The 23,109-nt window shown below is 34.0% G+C and overlaps 1 protein-coding gene across 15 annotated transcripts in view; it reads left to right on the top strand.

Moving 5' to 3' along the window:
- The window catches only part of Ncor1 (nuclear receptor corepressor 1), a 154,183-nt gene that overhangs the window by 38,872 nt on the left and 92,202 nt on the right, over window positions 1-23,109 (top strand). For 9 of the 15 annotated variants that reach the window (XM_019205709.2, XM_033762759.1, XM_019205699.2 and 6 more), the window contains exons 4-10: window positions 530-722; window positions 6,395-6,577; window positions 14,220-14,333; window positions 19,112-19,168; window positions 20,063-20,115; window positions 20,445-20,471; window positions 22,503-22,569. In XM_019205709.2, coding sequence (XP_019061254.1) covers window positions 530-722; window positions 6,395-6,577; window positions 14,220-14,333; window positions 19,112-19,168; window positions 20,063-20,115; window positions 20,445-20,471; window positions 22,503-22,569 — 694 coding nt within the window. Of the gene's footprint in view, window positions 1-529; window positions 723-6,394; window positions 6,578-14,219; window positions 14,334-19,111; window positions 19,169-20,062; window positions 20,116-20,444; window positions 20,901-22,502; window positions 22,570-23,109 lie in introns of those variants that run through there. The other 6 variants (XM_010611539.3, XM_019205696.2, XM_010611568.2 and 3 more) reach the window with 2 other exon arrangements.

The following is a 23,109-nucleotide window of genomic DNA, read 5'->3' as shown; positions in this document are numbered from 1 at the left end:
TTTTTTTTTTTTTTTTTTTTTTTTTTTTGAGACAAGGTCTCACTACATAGTTCAAGCTGGCCGTGAATTCACCATGTAGCCCAGGCTAGCCTCAAATTCACAGGAATTCTCCCGCAGCCTCCCAAGTTATGTGATTACAGGGAGGTGCCTTTTTGCCTAGCATAGTAGTTTTAGTTTTTTGCAAATCAAAGTCTTTTATTAAGTCTTTCATTTCTAGATTCTGTTTTAACCATCTTGTCCTAACTCCCTAGGAAGCTTTTAAAATTTGAATTAGAATTAATACTTAGGGCTGGAGATTTTTTTTTGTTTGTTTTAGGTTTGTTTTGTTTTTGTTTTTGGGTACTGGGGATCAAGTACTCTAGTAAGCAAGTAAGGTGTATTTTATTCTGGATAAGAAGAGGAGAGGGATAGGAATTCACCCTAAAAATAAGCATAACTTTTTATTTCAAAATCTGGGTGTTATATTATCACTTATAAATTTTCACCTATGTATATATGTGTGTATGTATGTATTTATTTATTGTATTAGGCCTCAAGAAAGGAGATCTGGATATGAACAGTTTCATCCAGGTCCATCCCCCGTGGATCATGATTCACTGGAATCCAAGAGACCACGTCTGGAGCAGGTTACTGATTCCCATTTTCAGCGTGTCAGTGCTGCGGTTTTACCTCTAGTGCACACACTGCCAGAAGGGTTGAGGTCTTCTGCAGATGCTAAGAAGGTAAATATTTATTCTTTTGCTCTGTGGAACTGTAGGTTTATAGTGTTTATTTAGCTATATTCAGGCACAGTACCTAAAAGAAAGTCCAGTTACACCAGTCTCTAAAGGTTACTGTATGGGAAAGTAAGAATTTGTTTAAACTATAAGCCACAGATTTAGTGCTCCAGACTTTGCGGTCATACTTTAACTTTTTGGTAAAAATCTAATTCTCAAGCATTTTGTTCTGGCTTCTTGTGTTATAAAATGTGATCAATAAAATGTGTTGAGAGATACTCAACACTACTGGTTTTGTCAAATTTAAATTAAATTTTAAATAAGTCCCTTAAATTTAGTGGCAGTTTACTAACTTGCTATATAGGAGAAAACACATTTTAGGTACGGTTTAACTATAATTTTAATATATAAAAAATTACTTCCTAATTTGTATAAATACTACATACTTACAGAAAACTTAGAAATTACAGAAGGAAAAAGTTACTTATACTTATGGTTTTTGTAGGTAATAACCGTTGTTTTATTAATTTTTAAAGAAAAATTATATGTTTCTGTGTTTGGTGTAATTTTTGATATATGGTTACTTATGGGATGATTAAGTCAAACTAACATACTCATCACCTCATGTATTTTTCATTTTTTGTGTGCGTGAAGAGAACATTTAAGTTCTCTTAGCAGTTGTTGAGTATTTTTGTTAACTGTAGTTGTGCTATAAAATCAGAGGTGACTTTTTAATATCAATTGTATTTTGTAACATTTGAAATAATATATATTGTAAATTTGTGGGTGTTCTTTTAGGTCAAACCATATTCCCCTTTTTTTGTTAGTAAGATTTCTTTGTGAAATGTGCCTTGTATATTTACTCTTGTTTTATCACTGTACTTAATGTTTTCAGTTGTCTATTTTACTTATTAAACCTGTAAATTAGGAAGTATCTGGTACTTAGTAGGTATTGAATAGATGCTTGTTTTTAAAAGAATAAATTAATTTCTGAAACTTTTTTTTGTTGTTACTGGGGATAGAACTCTGGACCTTGTTTGTACTTGTGAGGCAGGCGGCAGCACCACTGAGCTAAATCCCTGGCCCTAAAATGTTTTTGACAACAAATTTCTTTCTCATAAATTTTATTTACTTTTTGGCTAATTCTCCTTCCTACTCCAATACCATATCTTTAAGTACCCACAGATTTTTCTTTGAGTCTTCATGGAATGAAGAGTAATTTACAAGGTAGTAAATTGTTTATTTTCGAGTAGTTCAGCTAAGAAAAAAATAGTATGTATATAAAGAAAAAACAAGTAGTACAAACAACTGTTGAATCTAGATGATAGGTAAATGAGTGCCCATTATCACATTCATCCAACTTCTAGGTAAATTTTGAAATATAAGTTGAATGGGGGACTGCTCTTTGTGTGTAAGCTAGAAATTAACTAAGCTTCTAGGAGTTTAGAAAACATATCACCACATGAAATATCTGTATTACATAGTCTGTGAGCTTTATAAGAAATATTAGCCATGTGCAATAGCACATGCCTCATTCCAGCTACTTGGGAGGCTGAAGCAGGAGCATTGCACACCCAAGATGAGCCTGGAAACTTAGCAAAACCTTTTTTCAACAAATCAGAAGGCCCAGCTTAGTGATTGAGTGTCCTAAGGTTTGATCCCCAGAGCTACCAAAAATGAATAAATACATGTTTTGCTACATTAAAAGAAAAAGAAATTTAAAATGTAGCAAATAAAAGTCCTCAAGGCTGAATAAATGCCACAAATACAAGTTATAGCTAGGGAAAAAAAGAGATCTTAAAAATTTAACATACCTGCTGGGCATGGTGGCACATGTCTGTAATGCCCCACAATCAGGAGGATTGCTGTGAGTCTGAGGCCAGCCTGGGATACATAGAGACCCTGTATGAAAAACAAAACACAATCCCCAAAACCTCATAAAACAACACATGTACTAGAATGTGATATGTTGGACCTTGATATGACCTATTCCTGTTTTATAGTCAAGAAACCAGATATTAAGGAAAATTAAGTGACCTTAGCTGATTCCTCTGAACTTAGAATGAAAACTCAGGACCCTTGACTTCTAGGAGTCCCGGAGATCCCTCTCCCCCTCATTTGTTTTTGTTTTGGCCAGAGGGGGAACCAAACACAGAGCCCCCAGTGCTAGGCCAGCACTCTGCCACTGAGCTATGTCTTCACCCTCTCACTCTTTGTTGTTTTTATTTTTTTGAAAAGAAATGCATGTTAGTTCCAGGTATGCCATTTAATTTTTTTAAAATGTAGGTAATAAGCCTTTAGAAACAAGTTACTTACACTCTTACCACTTAATCATTTTATGCCTAGTATTTCATTTTTTGAATCACACTTAATGGAACATAATAAAAATTTTTCTTTTCAAATTCTTGTTACTTGAGTTTTTTCTAGGTAGCATATATGAATTTTATGCAAAAATTAAAAACATTGCAATCTTTGGCATAAATGGGTTAAAAACCACTGTTAACCTTTTGATATTTATTCTTGTTTATATACATATTTTAATGTGTCTCCTGTGGACATTCTGTGCAGCACTGTATTTGCTTATGTATATCCTGAGCTTTTTGTGTTAAAAGTTTACAACTATATTGTTAGTGGTTAACTCAGTACATTATACATGAATATAGTTTATTTAATGAACCCAGGGCCTTCAGACTGAGCTGTATCCTTAGCTCTTTAAAAAAATTTTTTTTAAAAAAAATAAGAGCTCACAAAATCACTTAAGTTGCCTAGTCTGGGCTCCAAGTTGATATTATCCTGTCTCAGTCTCCCAAAGTTTATATTTTTTTACTTATTATCTTAAGGTAAATTTGTATTAGTATCATTTATTACAGCTCAGAATTGCCTTTTGAACCCAGGGCCTTTCCACCACGCTGTATCTCCAGCCCTTGTTTGAGACAGGGTCTGACTATGTTTCTAAATTGTCCAAGCTGCGACTTGCTATCTTCCTGCTTTATGCTGGGATTACAGCTGTACTACCATGCCCAGCTCAGAGTTGATGTATTTTAAAGCTTTGAGTATTCCCATAATACCTTGCAAAGGAATAAAACTAATCCTTTTTCATCCTTGTTTAAAGGTGCCTGTTTTTGTATCCTTGTAAGCCTTATTAATTTGATGAATTATTTTAAACTTGCATTTATTTTGTCTTTTTCATTTTTGTTATTTACCTCTCCTGTTTTATATTTTTTCATATCTGTTGCTTATTTTTCTGTTGATTTTTTTATTTTATATTGAGTTGTTAGAATTCATGTTTTCAAAGGTATTCCATTTCATCATTTGCTTTTTGAATTTGTTATTAATATTTTGATATTTTTTATTTGACTAACTTTTTTCTTTAAAAATAATGTTTTATGCTCTTGGTTCTTTTTAAGCCCACCCAAAATAATGTGAATCATTTTGGTTTGAGGCTCTTTGTGATTTGTTAATAATAAGTCTCTTATGTTTGCTTTTATTTGGCTTCTATTTTGATGAAGATGTGAATAGGAATCTTAATTCTTTTTTCTTCAAAATAGCTGTTTGGATGTAGTACTAATTCAAGATTGTAAGCTCTCTGTAGGTAGAGATCAAGTCTGTTTTGATCACTGTTCTATGCTTAGATCCTATCATGCAAAGAAGCCCTCAAGGAGTTTGTCTTTTCTTAAATATTTAGCCAAAAAGAAGTCAACGAAATATATTGATTTGTAATAGTAGTTTTTAGGGCATTCATCAGAATTACCTGGGGAGCTTTTCTGATATCTGCTGTTCCTAAGTGTAATACTTTGCTATTATAACTGTTTCTGTAATGCAAATTAGGTTATATGTATATGGAAAAAGAATGATACTAATAGCTGTCTTATAATTAAGGAATCTTTATAGCAATATGATGACCTTAAAGAAATTTGAAAATTTTGCATTTAGCCTTCATTTGGTACAAATAGTAGTTGATTTAGTGAGTTCAAGAATTGCTGTGACTTTCACAGTGTTAGTGAAGATATGAATGTTGAAAAGACACCATAAAAGCATTTTCCCTGTATTTTTTGTTTTTAAACGTTGATAAAGATAGTTCTACCCCAAATAGGATTTTTTATGTTGAAGAAACATTGTTTTCTTCTGGAAGCAAGTTATCTCAATTTAAATCTTACCATGAATGTATGAAGTACAGGAATTTATGATAACACTGACTGAGTATATGGTAAATGCAGATGATACTGGAAATTAACTGTATTACTCAGTTTATTAGAATTGTTATTTTTTTAATGCTTTCTTTATGGAGTTGTACAAGGTTTAGTGTGTAGCCATAATCTTATTTTTATGTTTTAGCTGAAATCTTTGTTTTGGAACACCTATCTAGGTATGTCCTATGCTCATTCTTGGTTTAGAGCTATTGATTTTTCAGTCATTGTTTTACATTTTAGTTTTTTATAATCCTACAAACCATCATCATTCTAGGTTTCTCATATACTAAGGAAAACTAGAACCTTAATCTGAAATTTATCTGTTTAAAAATATTGCTTTTATCTTTACTTGAAACTGAAAATTGTTGTGCATGTGCATTTTGGGGATGGTAGATGTGTTGAGGAGTTTTCATTCTGTTACATTCCATGCTGATTTGTAGGTGGAGTGGGATAAGGTTTTTCTCTTTTTGGGGAGAGTCAAATGAAATGATTTTCTTTTGCTAAAGAGATGTTATATATGTAGTAGAGGGTGAGAGTTGGTTGCCCTTTTCCCTTTATGAAGCAGATCTGGGGATAATATCAGTGAAAGTTCTTGGGTAGTTTCTCTGACTGCTGTGCTTCAGTTTTAGTCCTTTGAAAGTCTGAAAACTTTTAGAAGGGGGTACGGGGAAACAAATCCAGGGGCTCATACAGGCAAAGCATGAGCTCTATTGCTGAGCTGTGATCCCAGTCACTGAAGATTTTTCGGTAGGAACTCTTGGCCTTATTTATCATAGCTAGTAAATTGTGTCAGATACACAGGTTTTTACCTACAGAAGCAATGGTGAACCTTTTTTTCAGAGCTTTTGATGATAATAGCCTGCTATCGCCTGCATGCCATAAGTTTGCTGGCACTGACTAGTGTAACACTATTTCCTAGCCTACTCATTCAAACATTTTGAAGAGTCCCTACAAAAAATAGCTGAGAATTTCGTGTCTTCCTTTGTCATGATTGCACTATTATTTTCCAGAAATTCTCTGTAGTGTCATTATGTATTATTACACTTAACAGTTGATTAGCTACCTGGCTGCCTCATGCTCACTCTGAATAGCTTTCTGGGTTTTCAGAATATATAAACTATAAACAGTATGTAAGCCATAAAAGTGCTATACACAACATTTGTGTATATTATTTGCATGTGTATGTGAATATGAAAATTACTACCAAAAGACTACTTTTTGATAAATAACATACATGACTCTGCTATGTTTTAAATTTTACTTGCTGCTTTGAGACAGTTTTAGTTTTTGTTTGTTTTTTTGAGATAGGGTCTCAGTAGGTAGTTCCAGCTGGCCTTGAACTCACCTCTTCACCATCCTCCTACCTCAGCCTCCAGAGTGCTGGGATTACAGGTGTGCGCCCTCATATCTGGCTATTAAGACATTCTTGACTCTAGCATTGGCTTTTAAAGAAAAGTAAGTTGTTGGTCTTAATTTTCTTCTCTAAAGGATTCAGCATTTGGAGGCAAACATGAAGCCCCATCCTCTCCAATCTCTGGGCAGCCATGTGGAGATGATCAAAATGCTTCACCCTCAAAGCTTTCAAAGGAAGAGTTAATACAGAGTATGGATCGTGTAGATCGAGAAATTGCAAAAGTAGAACAACAGATTCTTAAATTGAAAAAGAAACAAGTAAGTGCTTATTTTTTACTACTTCATGTATTCTATAATGTGTTTATCTCCATAAAGATGATAATGTTGAATTTTCCATATAGAACTTTATATAAAAGGAATTATGCCTTAATATATCCATGACTTGCCTTTTTTGCTATTAGTTTCCATAATTTCATCCATTCATTTCTCCTGCTGTACTTGTTGATTGTATGCACTTTGGTTTTACTAGTTGATACTAAAGTTGTGAAAATGATAGTGACATTTTATACTCCCATTGTCTTATATATTTACCAGTTTGTGCATATTCTTGCCTTTTACTTTTTGGTTTTGTTTGCACCTGAATGTGAAATAGTTCTCACTGTTTTATTTTGCATTTTCTTGATGGGGAATGAAGCTGAGTTTATTTCTCTTTATGGATTGTATATTTTTTTATGCACATCATTCAAGCCTCATGTCCATATTATCTCTCTCTTTCTCTCCTTTTTTTGAGACAGGGTCTTGCTTTGTAGGTCAGGCTGGCCTTGAACTCACTGTGTAGCCCAGGCTAGCCTCCAACTCACCACAATTTTCCTGCTTCTGCCTCCTGAGTGCTGAGATTACAGGCGTGCACTACCACGCCGGGCAATATTATCTTTTTGTACTTTAAACTTTTTTATTAGTACATGTTTGTGGTTCATAATGATTACATTTATAGTGGGGAGTTGGTATATGTGCCTAACACACCTTAGTTTCTTTTCAGGTCTCCTTCTCTTCTACTCCTTTTTTCCTCCCTCCATCTCTTGATCCCCTTCTCCATATTCTCTTATTTCATTGTTTTCTAATTTTAAGATTTCCTAAAGTCTGTCAGTTTTGTGTATATTAGATATTATCTAATTTTTGTCTTGTCATTTAATTATTTTCTTTTTTTTAATTGAGTTTATTGGTACATTTTAGGGATACAGTACAGTTACATTCATTATTGGGATCTTGTACCTCTACATGACAGCTCTTAGTTCTCATTTTTTATTTTGTTTTCAATAGGTTTTTTTTTTTTGAGGGAGGATTTTATTTTTTTAAGGGACAGATCATGTTACGTTCCCCAGACTGGCTTTGTACTTTTGGGCTCAAGTGATCCTTTTGAGTCAGCTTACAAGTAGCTAGGACTGTAGACATACACCACTGCCCCTGGCTCTTGGGAGTATTTTTTAAAAATTGAGGTATAATTCACATGCCCCAATTTTGAAAGTATACAATTAGTGTTACACTACCGTCTAACTTCAGAACATTTTTATCACTTCAAAAGAAGCTCCATATCCATTTGTAGTTATTCCTCATTGTTTTTCTATTCCCACCCCCAACCACTCATCTATTTGTATCTATGATTTTCCTATTTTAAACATTTCAGATAAATAGGATATTTTAATATATAACTTTTTGTGTTTGGTTTCATTTATTTAGCATTCTTTCAAGATTCATCCATATTCTGTTTAGCATCTGCCTTTTATGACTAAATACTCCATTGCATGAGCATACCATGTTTCATTTAGGTTGATAGGCATTATGTACTACCTTTTATGTGGATTTTTTTTTTTTTTTTTAATACCGGGAATCAAACTCAGGACCTTGTATTTGCAAGGCAGGCACGGCTCCACTAAGCTAAATCCCCAGCCCCCTACGTTTTCATATGTGTGTGTATGTGTGTGTGTGTGTGTGTGTGTGTGTGTGTATATAGATATATATACACACACACACACACACACACACACATATACACACACACACACATACATACACACACACCCACACCCACACCCACACCCACACACACACACACCCCCAGGAGTAGAATTACTAGGTCAGATAGTAAGGTAAATCTTTGTTTAAATATATGAAGACCTGCCAAACTGTTTTCCAAAGTGGCTCTACCACTTTACATTCCCATCAGTTTATGAGGACTTTACTTTTTCTATTTTTTTATTAATACGTATTTTCTTTCCTTTTGTGTGTGTATGTTTAGCTATTCTAGTGGTTATAAAGTGATATTTCATTGTGGTTTTTTTGATTTGTGTTTCTTTAGTGTTGGCTTCCTTAATGACGTTTTAATGTGTTTTCATGTGCTTATTGGGCAACTGTATTTATTTTTTAGAGAAATGTCCATTCATTTCCTTTGCTTATCAGTTAATTGGGTTATTTGTATTTTTATTGTTCAATTTTAAGAGTTTTTATATTTATGTTTTGACTACTAGACCCTCATGATATAATGGCCTGTAGATATTTTCTTATTTTGTTTGTTGTCTTTTCACTTCCTTGGTGGTAGTGTCCTTTGATGTACAGATATTTTTAATTTTAATGATGTCTTTTTTTTTTTTTTTTTTTTTTTTTTCCAGTTACTTAAGCTTTGGGTATAATATCCTAAGAACCATTGCCTAAACCAAGGTCAGAAAGATGTATGTCTGGGTTTTCTTCTGTAAGTTTTATGGCCTGAGCAGTTGTTTTTGGGACTATGATACTAATTTTGGTTTTAAGTGAACAAAATTTCTTTAGGTTTTTTATGAGTAAGGCAGTCTATTATCTTCTTAAATGTTTCATAATTTTGCTTCTTATAATATTCTTTGATTCACTGGAAATTGATTTTTGTGTCATTCTGAAGTTAGTGCTCAAAGTTCACTTTTTTGTTTTGGTACCAGGAATAGAACTAGGGACCTTGCGCTTGCGAGGCAGGCAGCAGAACCACTGAGCCAAATCCCTGGCCCTGAAATTATTGTTTTAATGCTAGTGGTTTATTTGTAGATTCTTTGGGGCTTTCTGTGTGTTGGCCATATCAACAGTTTTAAAAAATGAGAATTTCATTTCTACTTTTTATTCCATTGATTTTTCTATTGTCTTTCTGCTCTGGTTAAGTCTTACAAAATACTGAAAATGGTCATTATTATTCTTTCTCTTTATAGGAATTTCTTTTATATTTACTAATCATACTATAAGTTTTTGTAGACATTTGTCATTAAGTTGGGAATTTCCTTTTTTTTTTTTGGTACTAGGACCTTGGGACAAACTCAGGACCTTGGATTTGTCAGGCAGGCGCTGCGCTACTGAGCTAGATCCCTGGCCCCACCATCTATTCTTAATGCTTCAAAGATGTTAATCATGAAAGAGTGTTGAATTTTATCAAATGCTCATATTTTTATTCATTTATTTTGGTCTTTTGAGACAGGGTTGCAAAGTCCAGCTGGGTCTTGAACTCACTATATAGTATAGACTGGGCTCGAACTTGTGGTGCTCCTTCTGCCTCAGCCTTATAAATGGTGGGTTACAGGCCTGTTGCACTAGGCCCAGCAAATGCTATTTTTTTTAGCATACTCTGCTGATTGTATATGCTTTCTCCTTTAACTCTCTTAAAATGAACTACTTTTAAATCACCTGTGTGTTCCTGGATTTAACCTACCTTAGTTTTGATACGTTACCTCGGTTTCATAAACTGCTGTATTTACTTTAACAATATGTGTTTTAGGGTTTTTTTTTTATATTTATGAGGGAGATCAGTTTATAATAATTTCTTGTACTGTCCGTATGTGGTTTTGGTAACAGGTTGTGTTAGTGTTATATTGTTGTACTATTTCTAAATCCTGAAATGCTTTAAGATTGGCTGAATTTAAACACTGGTTAAATCAGTTGGGCCTAGTGGGCATTTTTTTTTTTTTTTTTTTTTTTTTTTTTTTTTTTTTTCTTATTTTGAGAGGCTAGATTTTTAACTAGTGATACAGCTTTCTGTTTTGAGTGGGGCAGCACTAGAGATTGAGCCCAGGGCCATCATACTTTTCAGCCTTTTTTAAATTTTATTTTTTATTTTGAAACAGGGTCCTTTTTTTATTTTTTGGTGCTGGGAATTAAACACAGGACTTCACACATGCTAAGAAAGTTGTCTGTCAATAATATTTTTTCTGCCTTCGTTTTTGGGATTATAATTGTACCCTCTAATAAGTTTTTGCTATTTCTTTTCCTGGTTTTTATTCTGATCTTTTATAACATCTTTCTGTTTTGTTTTGTTTTGTTTTTTTTTGAGACAGTGTCTTGCTTTGTAGTGCAGGCTGACTTCAAACTTACTTTGTAGCCCAGGTTGGATTTCAACTCACAGCAGTCCTTGCCCTTGCCAATTTAGTGCTGGGATTACAAGCATACTTCTGGTTTATAACATTTTACTTAATTATTTTTATTTATTTATTTATTTTGGTACGGGGATTGAACTCTGGACCTTGTGCTTACGAGGCAGGCAACAAAACTACTGAGCTATCCCTGTCTCCTGGTTTATAACATTTTAAATAAAATGCCAAGCATGTTAATTTTGTAGCTTTTTCCCTTTCCTTCTTTATACTTTAGGCACATCCTTTACCTTTTCGTTTGCAAAATTTTCTGTTTATTTTTATTTATTTTTTTAATTACAATATTAATGTTGCTTTGAAAAATCTCATGTTTAATTACTTGGGTTATTGTGGCTTGATTTCTAATGTTATTGTGGCCAGAAAATATATATTGTGTAGTTTTGAAAATTTTGGTTAAAATTAAGACTTTTTGGGTCAGGGATGTAGCTCAGTGGTGCCATGCCTGTTTCTCAAGTGCAAGGTCCTGAGTTCGATCCCCAGTACCAAAACCAAAAAAAAAAATAAAGACTTTTTTCCTACCGTGACAGTCATTTTTCATAAATATTCTGTTTCTGTATTAATGCTTTTTACTCTGTTTCTCTTCTCAACTTTTAAGCTGATATTATTATGTATTTCAGGTCACCCTTGCTTTTGTAAACTGCCAGTGATGTTGTTATTTTGTGCATGTAGTCAGTTTCTTTAGGTTTACCTGTGCTTTTATCATCTCATTTGGTCATCATTTCTTCTTTTAGCTGGGATCTTCAATCTGGGGGGAACACATTTCTAAGTAAAGAATAATCTTGAGAATTTCTTTTCGAGAAAGGCAGAGAGTTGACAAAAATAGCATTTGCTTGGTTTTTATGATTTAAATATTGTTTTCAGCCTGATAATTGAGAGGCATTTTTATTTAGTATGTGATTATTTTATTTTAGTACACGGTGTTCTCCTGTGCCCCACCCCCTGCCTTTTCAGTACTGAGGATTGGACCCAAGATCTTTGCCCTGAGCTACATCCCCATGCCCACTTCTTTAAATTTTAAAAATGGTTTCCATTTTTAAGATATCAGCCATTATTCTAATTTTTATTCTTTTGTGGATAATCTGAATTTTCTCTCTGGCTGGTTCCAATATCTTCTTTTTCTTAGGGATTGCTATTTCACTCTGATGTATTTGGGTGTGGGTTTTTGTGTTAAAATCTATCCAGCATGAGTTTTTTGAGCTTCCTAAGTGTGAGGGTTAAGAGTTTTTCATCAATTCCACCCCCCCTCCAATGCCAGAGAATTGAATCCAGAGGAAGTATTTCCTATCCCATTGAGCTATTCCCCCCTTTTACTCAACCCCCCCCTTTTAAACAAACCCTTGAGATATAAAATCTAATAATTCTTGTCCTCTGTATCTCTTTCTTGTTTCTCTTTTAGTATATGTGCTGCTGAAATGAGCACTCTTCTTTTACAAAATTATTTTTATTAGTACATATTTGCAGTACATAATGATTATAGTCATTGTGGGGAGTCGATACATGTACATAACACATTTTCTTTTTTAGGTTCCCTTCCCTTCCCTTCTGTCCCTCTCCCCTCCATGTTTTGGTCTTCTGCCCATTTGTAATAGATCTGTCTTCCTATTTGCTATCGTGTAGCTTTTATTTTGCTGTTTATTTATACTTTGGGTTTCTCGTATAAGAGAAACCTTGTGATAGTTAAGTTTGTGTGGCTGATTTAGTTCACTTAACATTATGATTTTATACTTCTCTTTCCTAGTTTTACTTCTTTGAACTTCATTCCCAATTTACATTTCTCTTGTCAGTTTAATCTGTTAAATCTGTTCAGTTTCAATAATTATGTTTCTTGATTTCTTTTTGGCCCCTTTTCAAATCTGCCCATTTTTTTAATATTCTGTTTTAATCATGTATTTGACAGTTCTGTATTTGTGGGTCTGATTTTACTAAATTTTTCTCAATGAATATATTGCATTATGTGTACATGGTAAATAGTCGATAACATTATAATTAGAGATAATGAAATGCATTGTGTGACCAGTATGAGATGTGGTATAATAATTAGCAATAATATGTATGACCATTATGAGATATACAGAAACCAACTTATATTGAGGGATAGAGATAAAAGGCAGCTAGAGTAAATAAACAAGCATATTATAGCTGTATAGAAACAGATTAACAATGGTTTATCATGTTATATTAAACCATATTTCATATAATTTCAGTAAACATTTTTAAATTTGGGAAAATGAATGTATAAAAGAACAAATACTTATGGAAGGCTTTTGTTTGTGTATTCATTTTCTAATTTGGTTTTAGCCTTTCTGTTGTGATTTAATCCTAGGACTGTGTAGGTAGTAAGAATGAAATGTGATTTTTCTGAAGATTATTTATTCTTCAATGGGGATTCTGAAAGGAGGCCCTCTAAGCAAGAAAAAAGGGCATCATTGAAGAACCTATTTCCATAAAAATGAACCCAGGATTTCAGAGATCTTAAGATAGAGTCTGCGAGATCCAAATAAGAGTTGAAGATCCAAAATGGAAATGTTCTTCCAAACTGCTCTGTTGGCGTATTTTCATCTTTTTGTTTGATCATGGTCTGACTTAACATGAGTAAGAGCTTTGACTATCAGTGTTACTTGGTAGTACAGAGAGCTTTTTTCCTCTAGACCTTGTACTAGACTTCATTTAGCTTCACCTCATGTTCTTTTTATCTTCTTAGGTGGGGGACTTGGCCCATGTTTATTCATATGGCTAATCATTGAGCATTTACTAGGTTCCAGGCACTGATTAGGGAGTGAAAAAAAGCAGTGGGCAAAGCAAACAAGTTCCTGCTTACTTCACTAATAGTAAGAGGTGATATTTATTGAACCTTTATAGTTAAAATGTACTTTGTATGTCTTTTAGTTCTTTCAAAAAACTATTTGATAGGTAATATTGTTTTCCCTACTTTACATATGAGTGGTAGATACTTGTTTAGTATTGGCAAGGACCCAGAAAGGGTTCTAGACTCCCATCACCTGTAAAGGGTGACTCTGAGGTTCAATACAGATAAGCAGTTGCATACAAGAGTCTAGTATTTCATGACTAGAGCATTGGAAGATAATAAAATTGGGGATTGGGTGTCATGGTGTTGTACTGAGTTAAGAGTTAACCCTTAAGCTCTTTTCTACCATATTGTTTCCACCAGATCTTTATATATACTATGTACAGTATTTCTTTCCAGAGGTCATTGTGATGGAGGTATATTTGGTACCTTCATTGAGTTATTTTTCTTAATGTTTTACTTTAAATTTATCAGAAGTAAAATGGGATATTTCCCATTAGTTTTTTTTTTTTCCTTCTGTCTTAGAGTGATTGGTTATTGTGCTGATTGTTTTTCTTTGAGCCCTTGGGTTTATGAGTCTCTCTTACATCCCTCTTACATTAAATGATTTTCCTACAGAATTGGTAAGCATTTCAAATGCTTGTGTTATCTCTGGTGATTAATTTCTGGTGGGGTGACGTGCAGCAGATGTCTGACTTTTCCTTTCTGGGTCTCTTAGCAACAGCTTGAAGAAGAAGCAGCTAAACCTCCTGAGCCGGAGAAGCCTGTGTCCCCTCCTCCTGTGGAGCAGAAACACCGCAGTATTGTCCAAATTATTTATGATGAGAATCGGGTAAGCTTATGCTTTCTCTGACAGCACAGGCCTTTAAGCCCACCTGACTTTGCCTTTTTGTAGTTCCGTTGTAATTATAATTTTTGTTTTGGTACCAGGGGTTGAACGCAGGCCCTTGTGATTGCGAGGCAGGCAGTGACAAGTAGAATTTTTTTCAGCTCAATCTCTCTGATTAAATAAATACTGAGAGGCAAATTAGGTGGCGCATCTTACAAATCAGCCGTTCTGTAGGTTTTTACTTCTTAAGGAGCATTTAATACCAAATCCTGACAACATGTCAGTAGAGATAGGTTATTGGAATTGTTAGCTTCGGAGTTGATAGATAGGCTATGGTTGAACTTTAGCTATATAAAATTTGTAAGTTCAAGATAGACTTCGACCTCTAGGTAGACTTTGTTTTTTGTTTAAGGCAGGGTGTTGCTATGTGTTTTGGCTGGCCTAGAGCTCACTGTGTATCCCTGGCTGGTCTCAAACTTGCAGCAGTACTGCTTCAGCCTCCTGAGTGTTGGATTATAGGCATGTGTGACCATGCCTGGCTTGAATTTTTATTTTTATTAAAATAAATTCTTCTTTCATATTCTTAATCAAAATATTCATGGATTTAGGAAAAACAGACTTCAATTTTGTGTGTCACTTTTGTAATGACAAAGTTTTTGGCCAAAACCTGGCCTAGATACTAGTAGGAAGGGAAATTTACTTCACCTCAATATTAAAAAAAAAAAAAAAAAAATTACATCACAGTTGTTTAACAGGCTTCCAGAAGGCTTCAATCCAAAATGTGTTAATAGGTTTTGCATACTGTGTGAGAAGACAGACTTTTCAACTAATGATTAGGGTAAGAATTGGGATTGTTTTCATTTTATTTGCATTGTAGTAAGTTGACTCATCAATTTGTTTTACACAGATAGCTTTTAATATTCTAATAGCTGGATCTTAAAGGAAATTGGCCTTTAAAAGTAACTGTTGTCTAGGGTGTAGCTCTATAATAGAACTTTCCTAGCATGTGCAAGGCTGTGGGTTCCCCAGACTGAAGAGGGAAACAAAGGAAAAAAGGAAAACAACTGTGAATTAGTAATTTAACATAATGGGAATGCTCTTGGACTCAGATGTACATGTATATATTACATGACTGTATGTTATGTATAAAAGAGAATCTAGACTCATCACATGTATAATACACATGTGTCAGGGGCAGGGAAAAATGGTCACATTAATACTATTTCCTGGGCCAGGGATTTAGCTCAGTGGTTCTGCTGCCTGTCTTGCAAGCCCAAGGACCAAAGTTCCATCGCTGAACCAAAAAAAAAAATTTTTTTCCTGGGTGGGGTCAGAGGGGGTTCAGTTTGTTGAATAGCCAGAACAATCCATATAAATTCCAATGCAAGTGAAGGGCAGTAGTGAAGCAGGTGAGAAGTACCACCTTGTGCCAGTCAGAGAGGGAATGTGGCCTAGGGTAGACACTTACCCCTTATTTAATAGACGGCAAAACTTAAGGGTTTTATGTGAAATCTCCAATTTTAATGAAAAACTGCTTAAAATTACAAGACACTTTTATGGATCGATGGCTGCTTATAACCTCAGGGATAAAGTAAATTGGGATTAGAGCTGATAATGGAATTTAGTGGGGTTTTGTTTTTTTTTTTGGTTTTGGTTTATAAAATGCTGACTTTTTTTAGTATGAGTTAATTTCCGAATATATTGGATTTTTATTAAATGAGTTTTTTTTTGTTTTGTATTTTTAAATTTTAGTTTCTTTTTTAAATATTTTTGAATGAGTTTTTTTTTGGTTTTTTTTTTTTTTTTTTTTTTTTTTTTGGTACCAGGGATTGAACTGTGGTCCTTGTGCTTGCTAGGCAGGCCACCAAACCACTGAGCTAACTCCCTGGCCCTTTGAATGAGTTTTAAAATGAGCCTTATCTTACAAGTTTAAACAGTTCTGCTGGGCATGGTGGCGTATGCCTGTAATCCCAGCACTTGGGAGGCTGAGGCTGGAGAATTGCTGTGAGTTTGAGGCCACCTGGGCTACATAGTGAGTTCAAGGTCAGCCTGAATCATGTAGTGAGACCCTGTCTCACAAAACCAAAACCAGATAGAAACAAAGAAAAATGAAACTAATTCCAATATTCATCAATTTTGTGGTTGCTCTATTGGGGTACGAAGACTAAAAAACTGTTAAACAAGACCTGATAGACAATTTTATTTGTGTTCAATTATATAGATGCCTTCATTAGATAGCATAGTGTTTCTTAATGCCTTTCAACAAAACTTAAGACACCCTTTTCAGCCCACTTTTTGTTTTAGCATTTATGTTTTTATGTGGTCTTCATCCTTTGAAGAAAAGAAATCCAAGTGTGAAATCTTAAGACTATCTTCTAATATTGAAGAATGTTTTTAACTCACAGTAACTGTAGAAATCATCTTTTCTTTCGTTTGCTTTCATTAATACACTCTGCTGATAGTCATTTGCTGCAGCAGTACTTCTCCACTTCTAGAATCATAGCAGGGGCTCCTGTTGAGAAAACAGGAGAGCTTGGCTGGGCCTAGAACATAGGCTTTCTTACTGCTCACTCTAGTACTCTTTTTACCTTACTATGCTGCCTTTTGCAAGACCTCCACTGCCTTTGAAAAAAACATTTTTCTAGTACTGGGGATTGAACTCCTTTTAATTTTGAGACGGTCTTTATAGGTCACCTAGGCTGACATCATACCTCTGATCCTCCTGCCTCAACCTCCCAGAGTGCCGGGATTACATACATGTAGCACCATGCCTGGTTCTCTGTAGCTTTTAAAAATTAATAACCTTATCTGTTTTGACACCATAGGCAAGGAGTGATGGGATAATGATGAAAATATCTCTCTCCTTTATTCCTTGTATAGCAGAATTCTACACAGGCTGGAATTGAGTATGGCTTAAGACATAGCTACCATTATTATGTATGAGAAATCATTCTTTTATTTAGAAAGTTAGTGGGAGTAAGACAACTGCTTGAAAGAGACTTAGTTTTAAAATTGGCTTCCTGAGACAAAAGTTGACTTCCATCATATTTAAACGTCAAAGTTTGTTTAGTCTATTTTCATGGACTATTTTTAACAGTTTGATTTTGCTATTTTTCTTCTCAGTTGAAGATTCCAAAATTATAAATGCTCTGATTGCAGAATAATAATACATATAGAAAAGTGGTTGTTGGGATGTCGTAGTTTTTAAAAATACCTTGTTTGCATTTTGATTTGATGATTTGCAAGAAAATATGACAACCAGAAGAAAAGGAGGAATTGATAGTGTATGATTAGTGCCAGCAGCCTCTACTTTTGTACATTTCGTCAGTGGTTGGAGAACATCGGTCCTACCTTATAAATATTGGTCTGGTCAGTTAGTACACATTTGCCATTAGTGTAACTGAACTTTCTCTCACAGTTAGTCTCTTTCCTTTAGTCTTAACATTTTCTTTTTAACTCATCTTTCACCTCATCACATAATTCTCAAAACCTTTTCATAATTTTGTACTTTGTAAGGAACAGTCCACACCCTTTATCAGTGTTTACATTCTGTATACCTGGTCCTTACCGTGAAACTCTTCTTCATGATACCTACCAGAACAGGTTTTGAATGTTGTCTTGAAAATGTTGGTACCTTTACTGCCACAGTTTTGCTCCTTCTTTTGGGTAGTCCAGTGCTTTATCTTTTCAGTCTGTGGAGCATTTCAAGTTATATGTCAGATATTATATCCATAAGGTCTTTTTTGTTTCACATCTTTTTATTAGTACACATTGGTTATGCATGTAACATACTTTGGTTATTTTCACTCACACCCCTTCTCATCACTCCCTTGTTCTGTGAAGCATTTTAAGACTCCTTACTCTGCTATGCTAGGAGGGGTTTTCTTAGTGTTTATACTAGTTCCTGTCAAATGGAGCATACTCAACTTGTTTGAAAAGTTCTATCTGTAGACTTCAAATAAAAATTATGATATGGAGAGTTTTAAGTAGGAATTTTTCTGCCAAACTATCGATGTATTATTTTGTTCGTTGCAACAAAGATTTCTGTTAGATAGAACTTTGGTCTAGATCAGTCATGTCCAACTTTTAGACTTTCAGTGACAAAACAGCCAGATGTGGCACATGTGCCATAGGTTCACTGCCAGTGGTTTAGGTACTTTACTTTCAAAAATGGCAAGTTAAATATACAATTTAATATTTACTTCTTATTGAGGACTTTGAATACTCAAAATAGATGTTTCCTTTGTTGTTCAGGTGTTACTAAGTTTTCTTTGTAACTGAAAATAAACTCATTTTACAGTTTTGTTCAAAGAGATCACTTTGGTATACTGCAGTAAGGACTGGCCACTTTATGGAATTTGATGTTTTAAAATAAGACAGCATTCATTATAATTAAAGTTATTTAGAATGTTCAGGGAATTTGTTTCTAATAGTGAGTTAGTATTCTTCCTCTAGTTTCTTAATATGTTTACATTTGAGAACTTACCTATTTAGATATTGCTTTCATTGTAGCTGTTAAACTTTGACTAAAATTGGTGAGAAAAGCTATGCCAATAAAATTAGAATATTATATAAAGAGTACTTGAAAATAAGGTGAAGATCACCTGTAGGCTAGTTTTAGGTAAATATCTTTAAATAGGTAGTAATAAACTCAGGACCTTGTGCTTGCCAGACAGGCATGGTGCCACTGAGCTAAATCCCTGGCCCATAAATAGGTAGTGATTTTGCTCTTAAGTAATATAATTTTTAATTATACTATACAATGATGTCTTTCTCTGTAGAAAAAAGCGGAAGAAGCACATAAAATATTTGAAGGTCTTGGCCCAAAGGTTGAACTGGTAAGTAAGAAAGTTCTTTTTTTCATTTCCAATGTTTTTTTTTTTGTAGTTACTTTTCTTGCCATAAAGTGGGATATGGTTTAGGATGAGAAGGATATATGTAGATGGGCAGAAAGATTTAAATAGTGATGAATGAATTTGGTTACCTTTGCAGAAGCATCATCCTGAACATGTTTTAACCTAAGTAGCTTTTTGTCACTCAAGGTAAAAGAATGAAGAATTAAGAACATAGAAATACTCAGTCAGAGCTGGGCGTGGTAGTCCACACCTGTAATCCCAGCATTTGGGAGACTGAGGCAGGAGGATTGCTGTGAGTTCAAGACCAGCCTGGGCTACATAGTGAGTTCCAGGTTAGTCTCAACTACATAGTGAGACCCTGTCTCAAAAAACAAAACAAAACAAAAAAACTCAGGTGTGGTGACATGTGCCTATAATCCCAGCACTCTGGGAAGCTAATGCAGAAGGATCACAACCTGGAGGCCAGCCTGAGCAATTCAGCGCTTTAATAAGGCCCTGTCTCAAAAAAAAAAAAAAAAAAAGAAGAACTGGGGATGTAGATCTGTATAAAGGCCCTGGGTTCAGTCCCTAATACCATGAAAAGAAAAAGAAATAGAAAACTTTGACTTATATTGTTAGTATAATGGCAGTGCTTAAGCTTCCATTCCTTTTGAAATTAAAAATATATAAATAGACATTTATCATAGTACAGTGTGTTTATAAGCTTTTTTTTTAACCAGAGTGATTTTTTTAGGAGATGAAGTTATTTAGGGAATCTAGAAGTCAGGAGCTTTTAGAGGGCATGGTGCAGTGTAGACTCTAGGCCTACTTTAAAATAGTTTGTCACTTCCTAGACATGTGTAGATTTTATACACAGATGTTTGATTTATTTTATAGCCACTCTATAACCAGCCATCAGATACCAAGGTGTACCATGAGAACATCAAGACGTAAGTATTTATCATCTTTGGAGTTCTTCAGTTTAAAAACCATATATTCTGTAAAGAAATCATTTTATCTTATTTGTTGACATAACAGTATAGGTATGTTTAAGATTTGTGTAATTTGCTGTTTTACTATATGTTATCTTCCACTGGCTTCTTGGGGGTTGGGGTAACAGCTTTGAGTTTCCAAGGCAAAAAAAAAGAGAAATAAATTATTGCATAAAACTAGCTGGTTTTATAATCTGCTAGTAAAAAAAAAAAAGGTGGATACTTAAGATTGAAATGGCTTACCTTGAGGCTTGAATTTTTTGCCTCCTGTTTTGTCTTTTTTTCAGTGGAGTACCTGCAAGGCGCATGATGAAGTAAGATAATGAAGCTTTTTCATTTAAGACTAGTGATGACACCGTCCCCTACCAAGCCACATCTGCCATTGCAAAGTAGAAGTGCCACGGATCATTTTGTCATTATTCAAAATCCTATTCTAGGGAAATCCCTTCCATGACTCTTGCTAATGACGGTATTTGTAGATCCTTCTGCCATTTAATGTCCTGGTGCCTTGGAAGCGCTCGGTCACCTCATGTGGGTGAGGAGGCAGCTCCAGAATGTAGTTTGCTTAGCCTTGCTCATCCTAGTACCAGGCTTTTATGGATACAGATCTTGGAATAAGAAAATAAGTGACAAGAAGATCTAATTTCTTGATCTGATTGAAGTAAGAGAGGAAGCTAGATAGATATCCTTTTTTCTTTATCATACTTTAAGAGCATTTTAGGTGGCTTATTCTTTGTGACAAAAATGTGACCTTTTTTACATTATATGTTTTGTTAAGTATAACTAGAACATTATGATTACAAGTACAGTTACTAATGAACACATTGCTACTTATACATATTTTTTTCTTTTTTTAAATTTCTGAGTGTGTGCAATAGTTGACTACTTTGCAGAATTGGTGGCAAATATAATTTGCATGGTAGTATGCATGAAAACCATTAAATTTTAATAATTTTAACTTGTTAAGTAAATAGTAAAATTCATATAATTAAGAATTTTCTGTGAGATGCTGCTGTGGTCTTGACAGTCCTTACAAGGAGATTAGGTAAAATTCATATAAAATATATCTTTGGGAAATGTTTAGCTATTTTAATATTTTAAAAATGGAGAATAGCAGATAAAATCTAATTGGTACTTTTAATGACTCTTCCTACAAAGCTTCAGTTAATGCTTCTGTTTTGTCTTCTCAATGTAAGCTAGAGAGCAGTTGTATTTTTGATTTATTTCATATTATTCTCATTGCCTATTTATTGCTTATCACAGTGTCCTGAGATGGATTACTGACTGGCTGACTTCATTAAAATTCTCAGGAAGCACTTAAAATTGTATTTATTGTTTGTCATTTGCTTTTGAGTAGTACTTATTTAAAATTAGTGCAAATTAAATATATGATAATGTGCCCGCTGTATGCCGCCTCTTGCAATACTCAGCTGCATGCATCCATATGAATTGTTCAGTAGCTGTTCTTTCATCATCATCATTTGCGCTGTATGAAATAGCAAATGTACCTTTTAATAATTCTTTTCATCTCTTGGCTACTTTTTCATATAGCCAGCTCCTGATTGTCCATGCTTATTTGAATGGAGCCAGTGTCACTGTTAGTCCCGAGTGGCAGATAATCCAAAAAATTACTTCTACTTGCCTTGGCTTTGTATTTATATTTGAATAATCTGCTTGAAACCCTTTCTGGAAGTAGGTGGGGTATAAATATTTATATTTGAACCTGCATGTCATTGTTTTTGAAGGTCATAATGCTTCCAATTTAGAAAGTGAAACTGTTACATTAAGATATAGGAGAAATCTTCCTGTCTTATCACATTGCCCTCCATTACTTCTTAGAGTAGATTGTGTCATTCCTGTGACAGAAGAAAGTCTTCTGTGTAAAGCAGAAGTCATCTCTCTCTAAATATGTTGATGCATGGACTCCTCATAGGAGGGAGGTCAGCCTCTAATCTCATGTAAGGAAGTACCTATGAAAGCTTTTCTTTCTCTTCTACCTCCCTTCCTCTAAGAGTATTCAAAGATATTGATATCTCTAAACTTCTTAACTAGAATCAGTGTCTGTATAATTATAATTTGAAAATAATATATGCTCTATAATTGAATGTATTAAAAGTTAACTCACATCTTCCTGTAGAATTTGAGGAATTTTAGTTAGCTCAAATTACTGTAAAAAATATAAAGGTTTATTTTGCAGGGTGAAAAGATTATTATTAATTTTGTTACATCATAAATTCTTAAGTGATCTTTGCCTGTTTTCCAGTGTCTCTGGAAAAAAAAAAAGTGAATGCATCATTAAATTGTGCTTTTTCTTAATGTCATGCAACCATATTTTTCTCTTCTAGAAACCAGGTGATGAGGAAAAAACTCATTTTATTTTTTAAAAGAAGAAATCATGCAAGAAAACAAAGGGTGAGGTCCTATCCTTGTTAACTGAAATTTGTACAGCTTTCCCATTCATGCTCATTTAGGCATTCACTTTTCCATTAATGAGAATGGTTCTTGATTATATTGAAAATAAATACTGATTTAGAAAGTAATTGTACATGTGACTTAAATATAAATCTGATTCTATTAATATTTTAATGCTACATTTAATATCATCAGATTAATTTCATTGGTCATCTATGTATTATATTTTCATGTCGCCAAAATAAAGGAAATGGTGAGTAGTTAAAAAGACAGTAAAGACAAATGGAGTGATCTGCATTTAGTTCTTAAGCTTCAGACAAATGTGGGTAAGTGTTAGTCCTTCTGATCAGACATTGCTTTTTTATGAGAAATTGGGTCAACTACATTTTGACCTTTTAAAATTAAAATAATTTCTTCTATTATATTACTCGCTGGCTGAAAGTTTTGTGGTTATAATTATAAAAGTTGAGTTTAAGAAAATATGATGTCAGGGCTGGGGATTTAATGTCAGTATTGTTTTTTTTTTTTTTTTTTTTTTTT

The sequence above is a fragment of the Fukomys damarensis genome, unplaced genomic scaffold (genome assembly GCF_012274545.1).
Source record: "Fukomys damarensis isolate Sample0158 unplaced genomic scaffold, DMR_v1.0_HiC HiC_scaffold_13, whole genome shotgun sequence".
In the NCBI taxonomy this organism is placed as follows: domain Eukaryota; kingdom Metazoa; phylum Chordata; class Mammalia; order Rodentia; family Bathyergidae; genus Fukomys; species Fukomys damarensis.
Note: the sequence above shows the minus strand (reverse complement) of the source record. Positions and strands in the feature narration are given on the sequence as shown.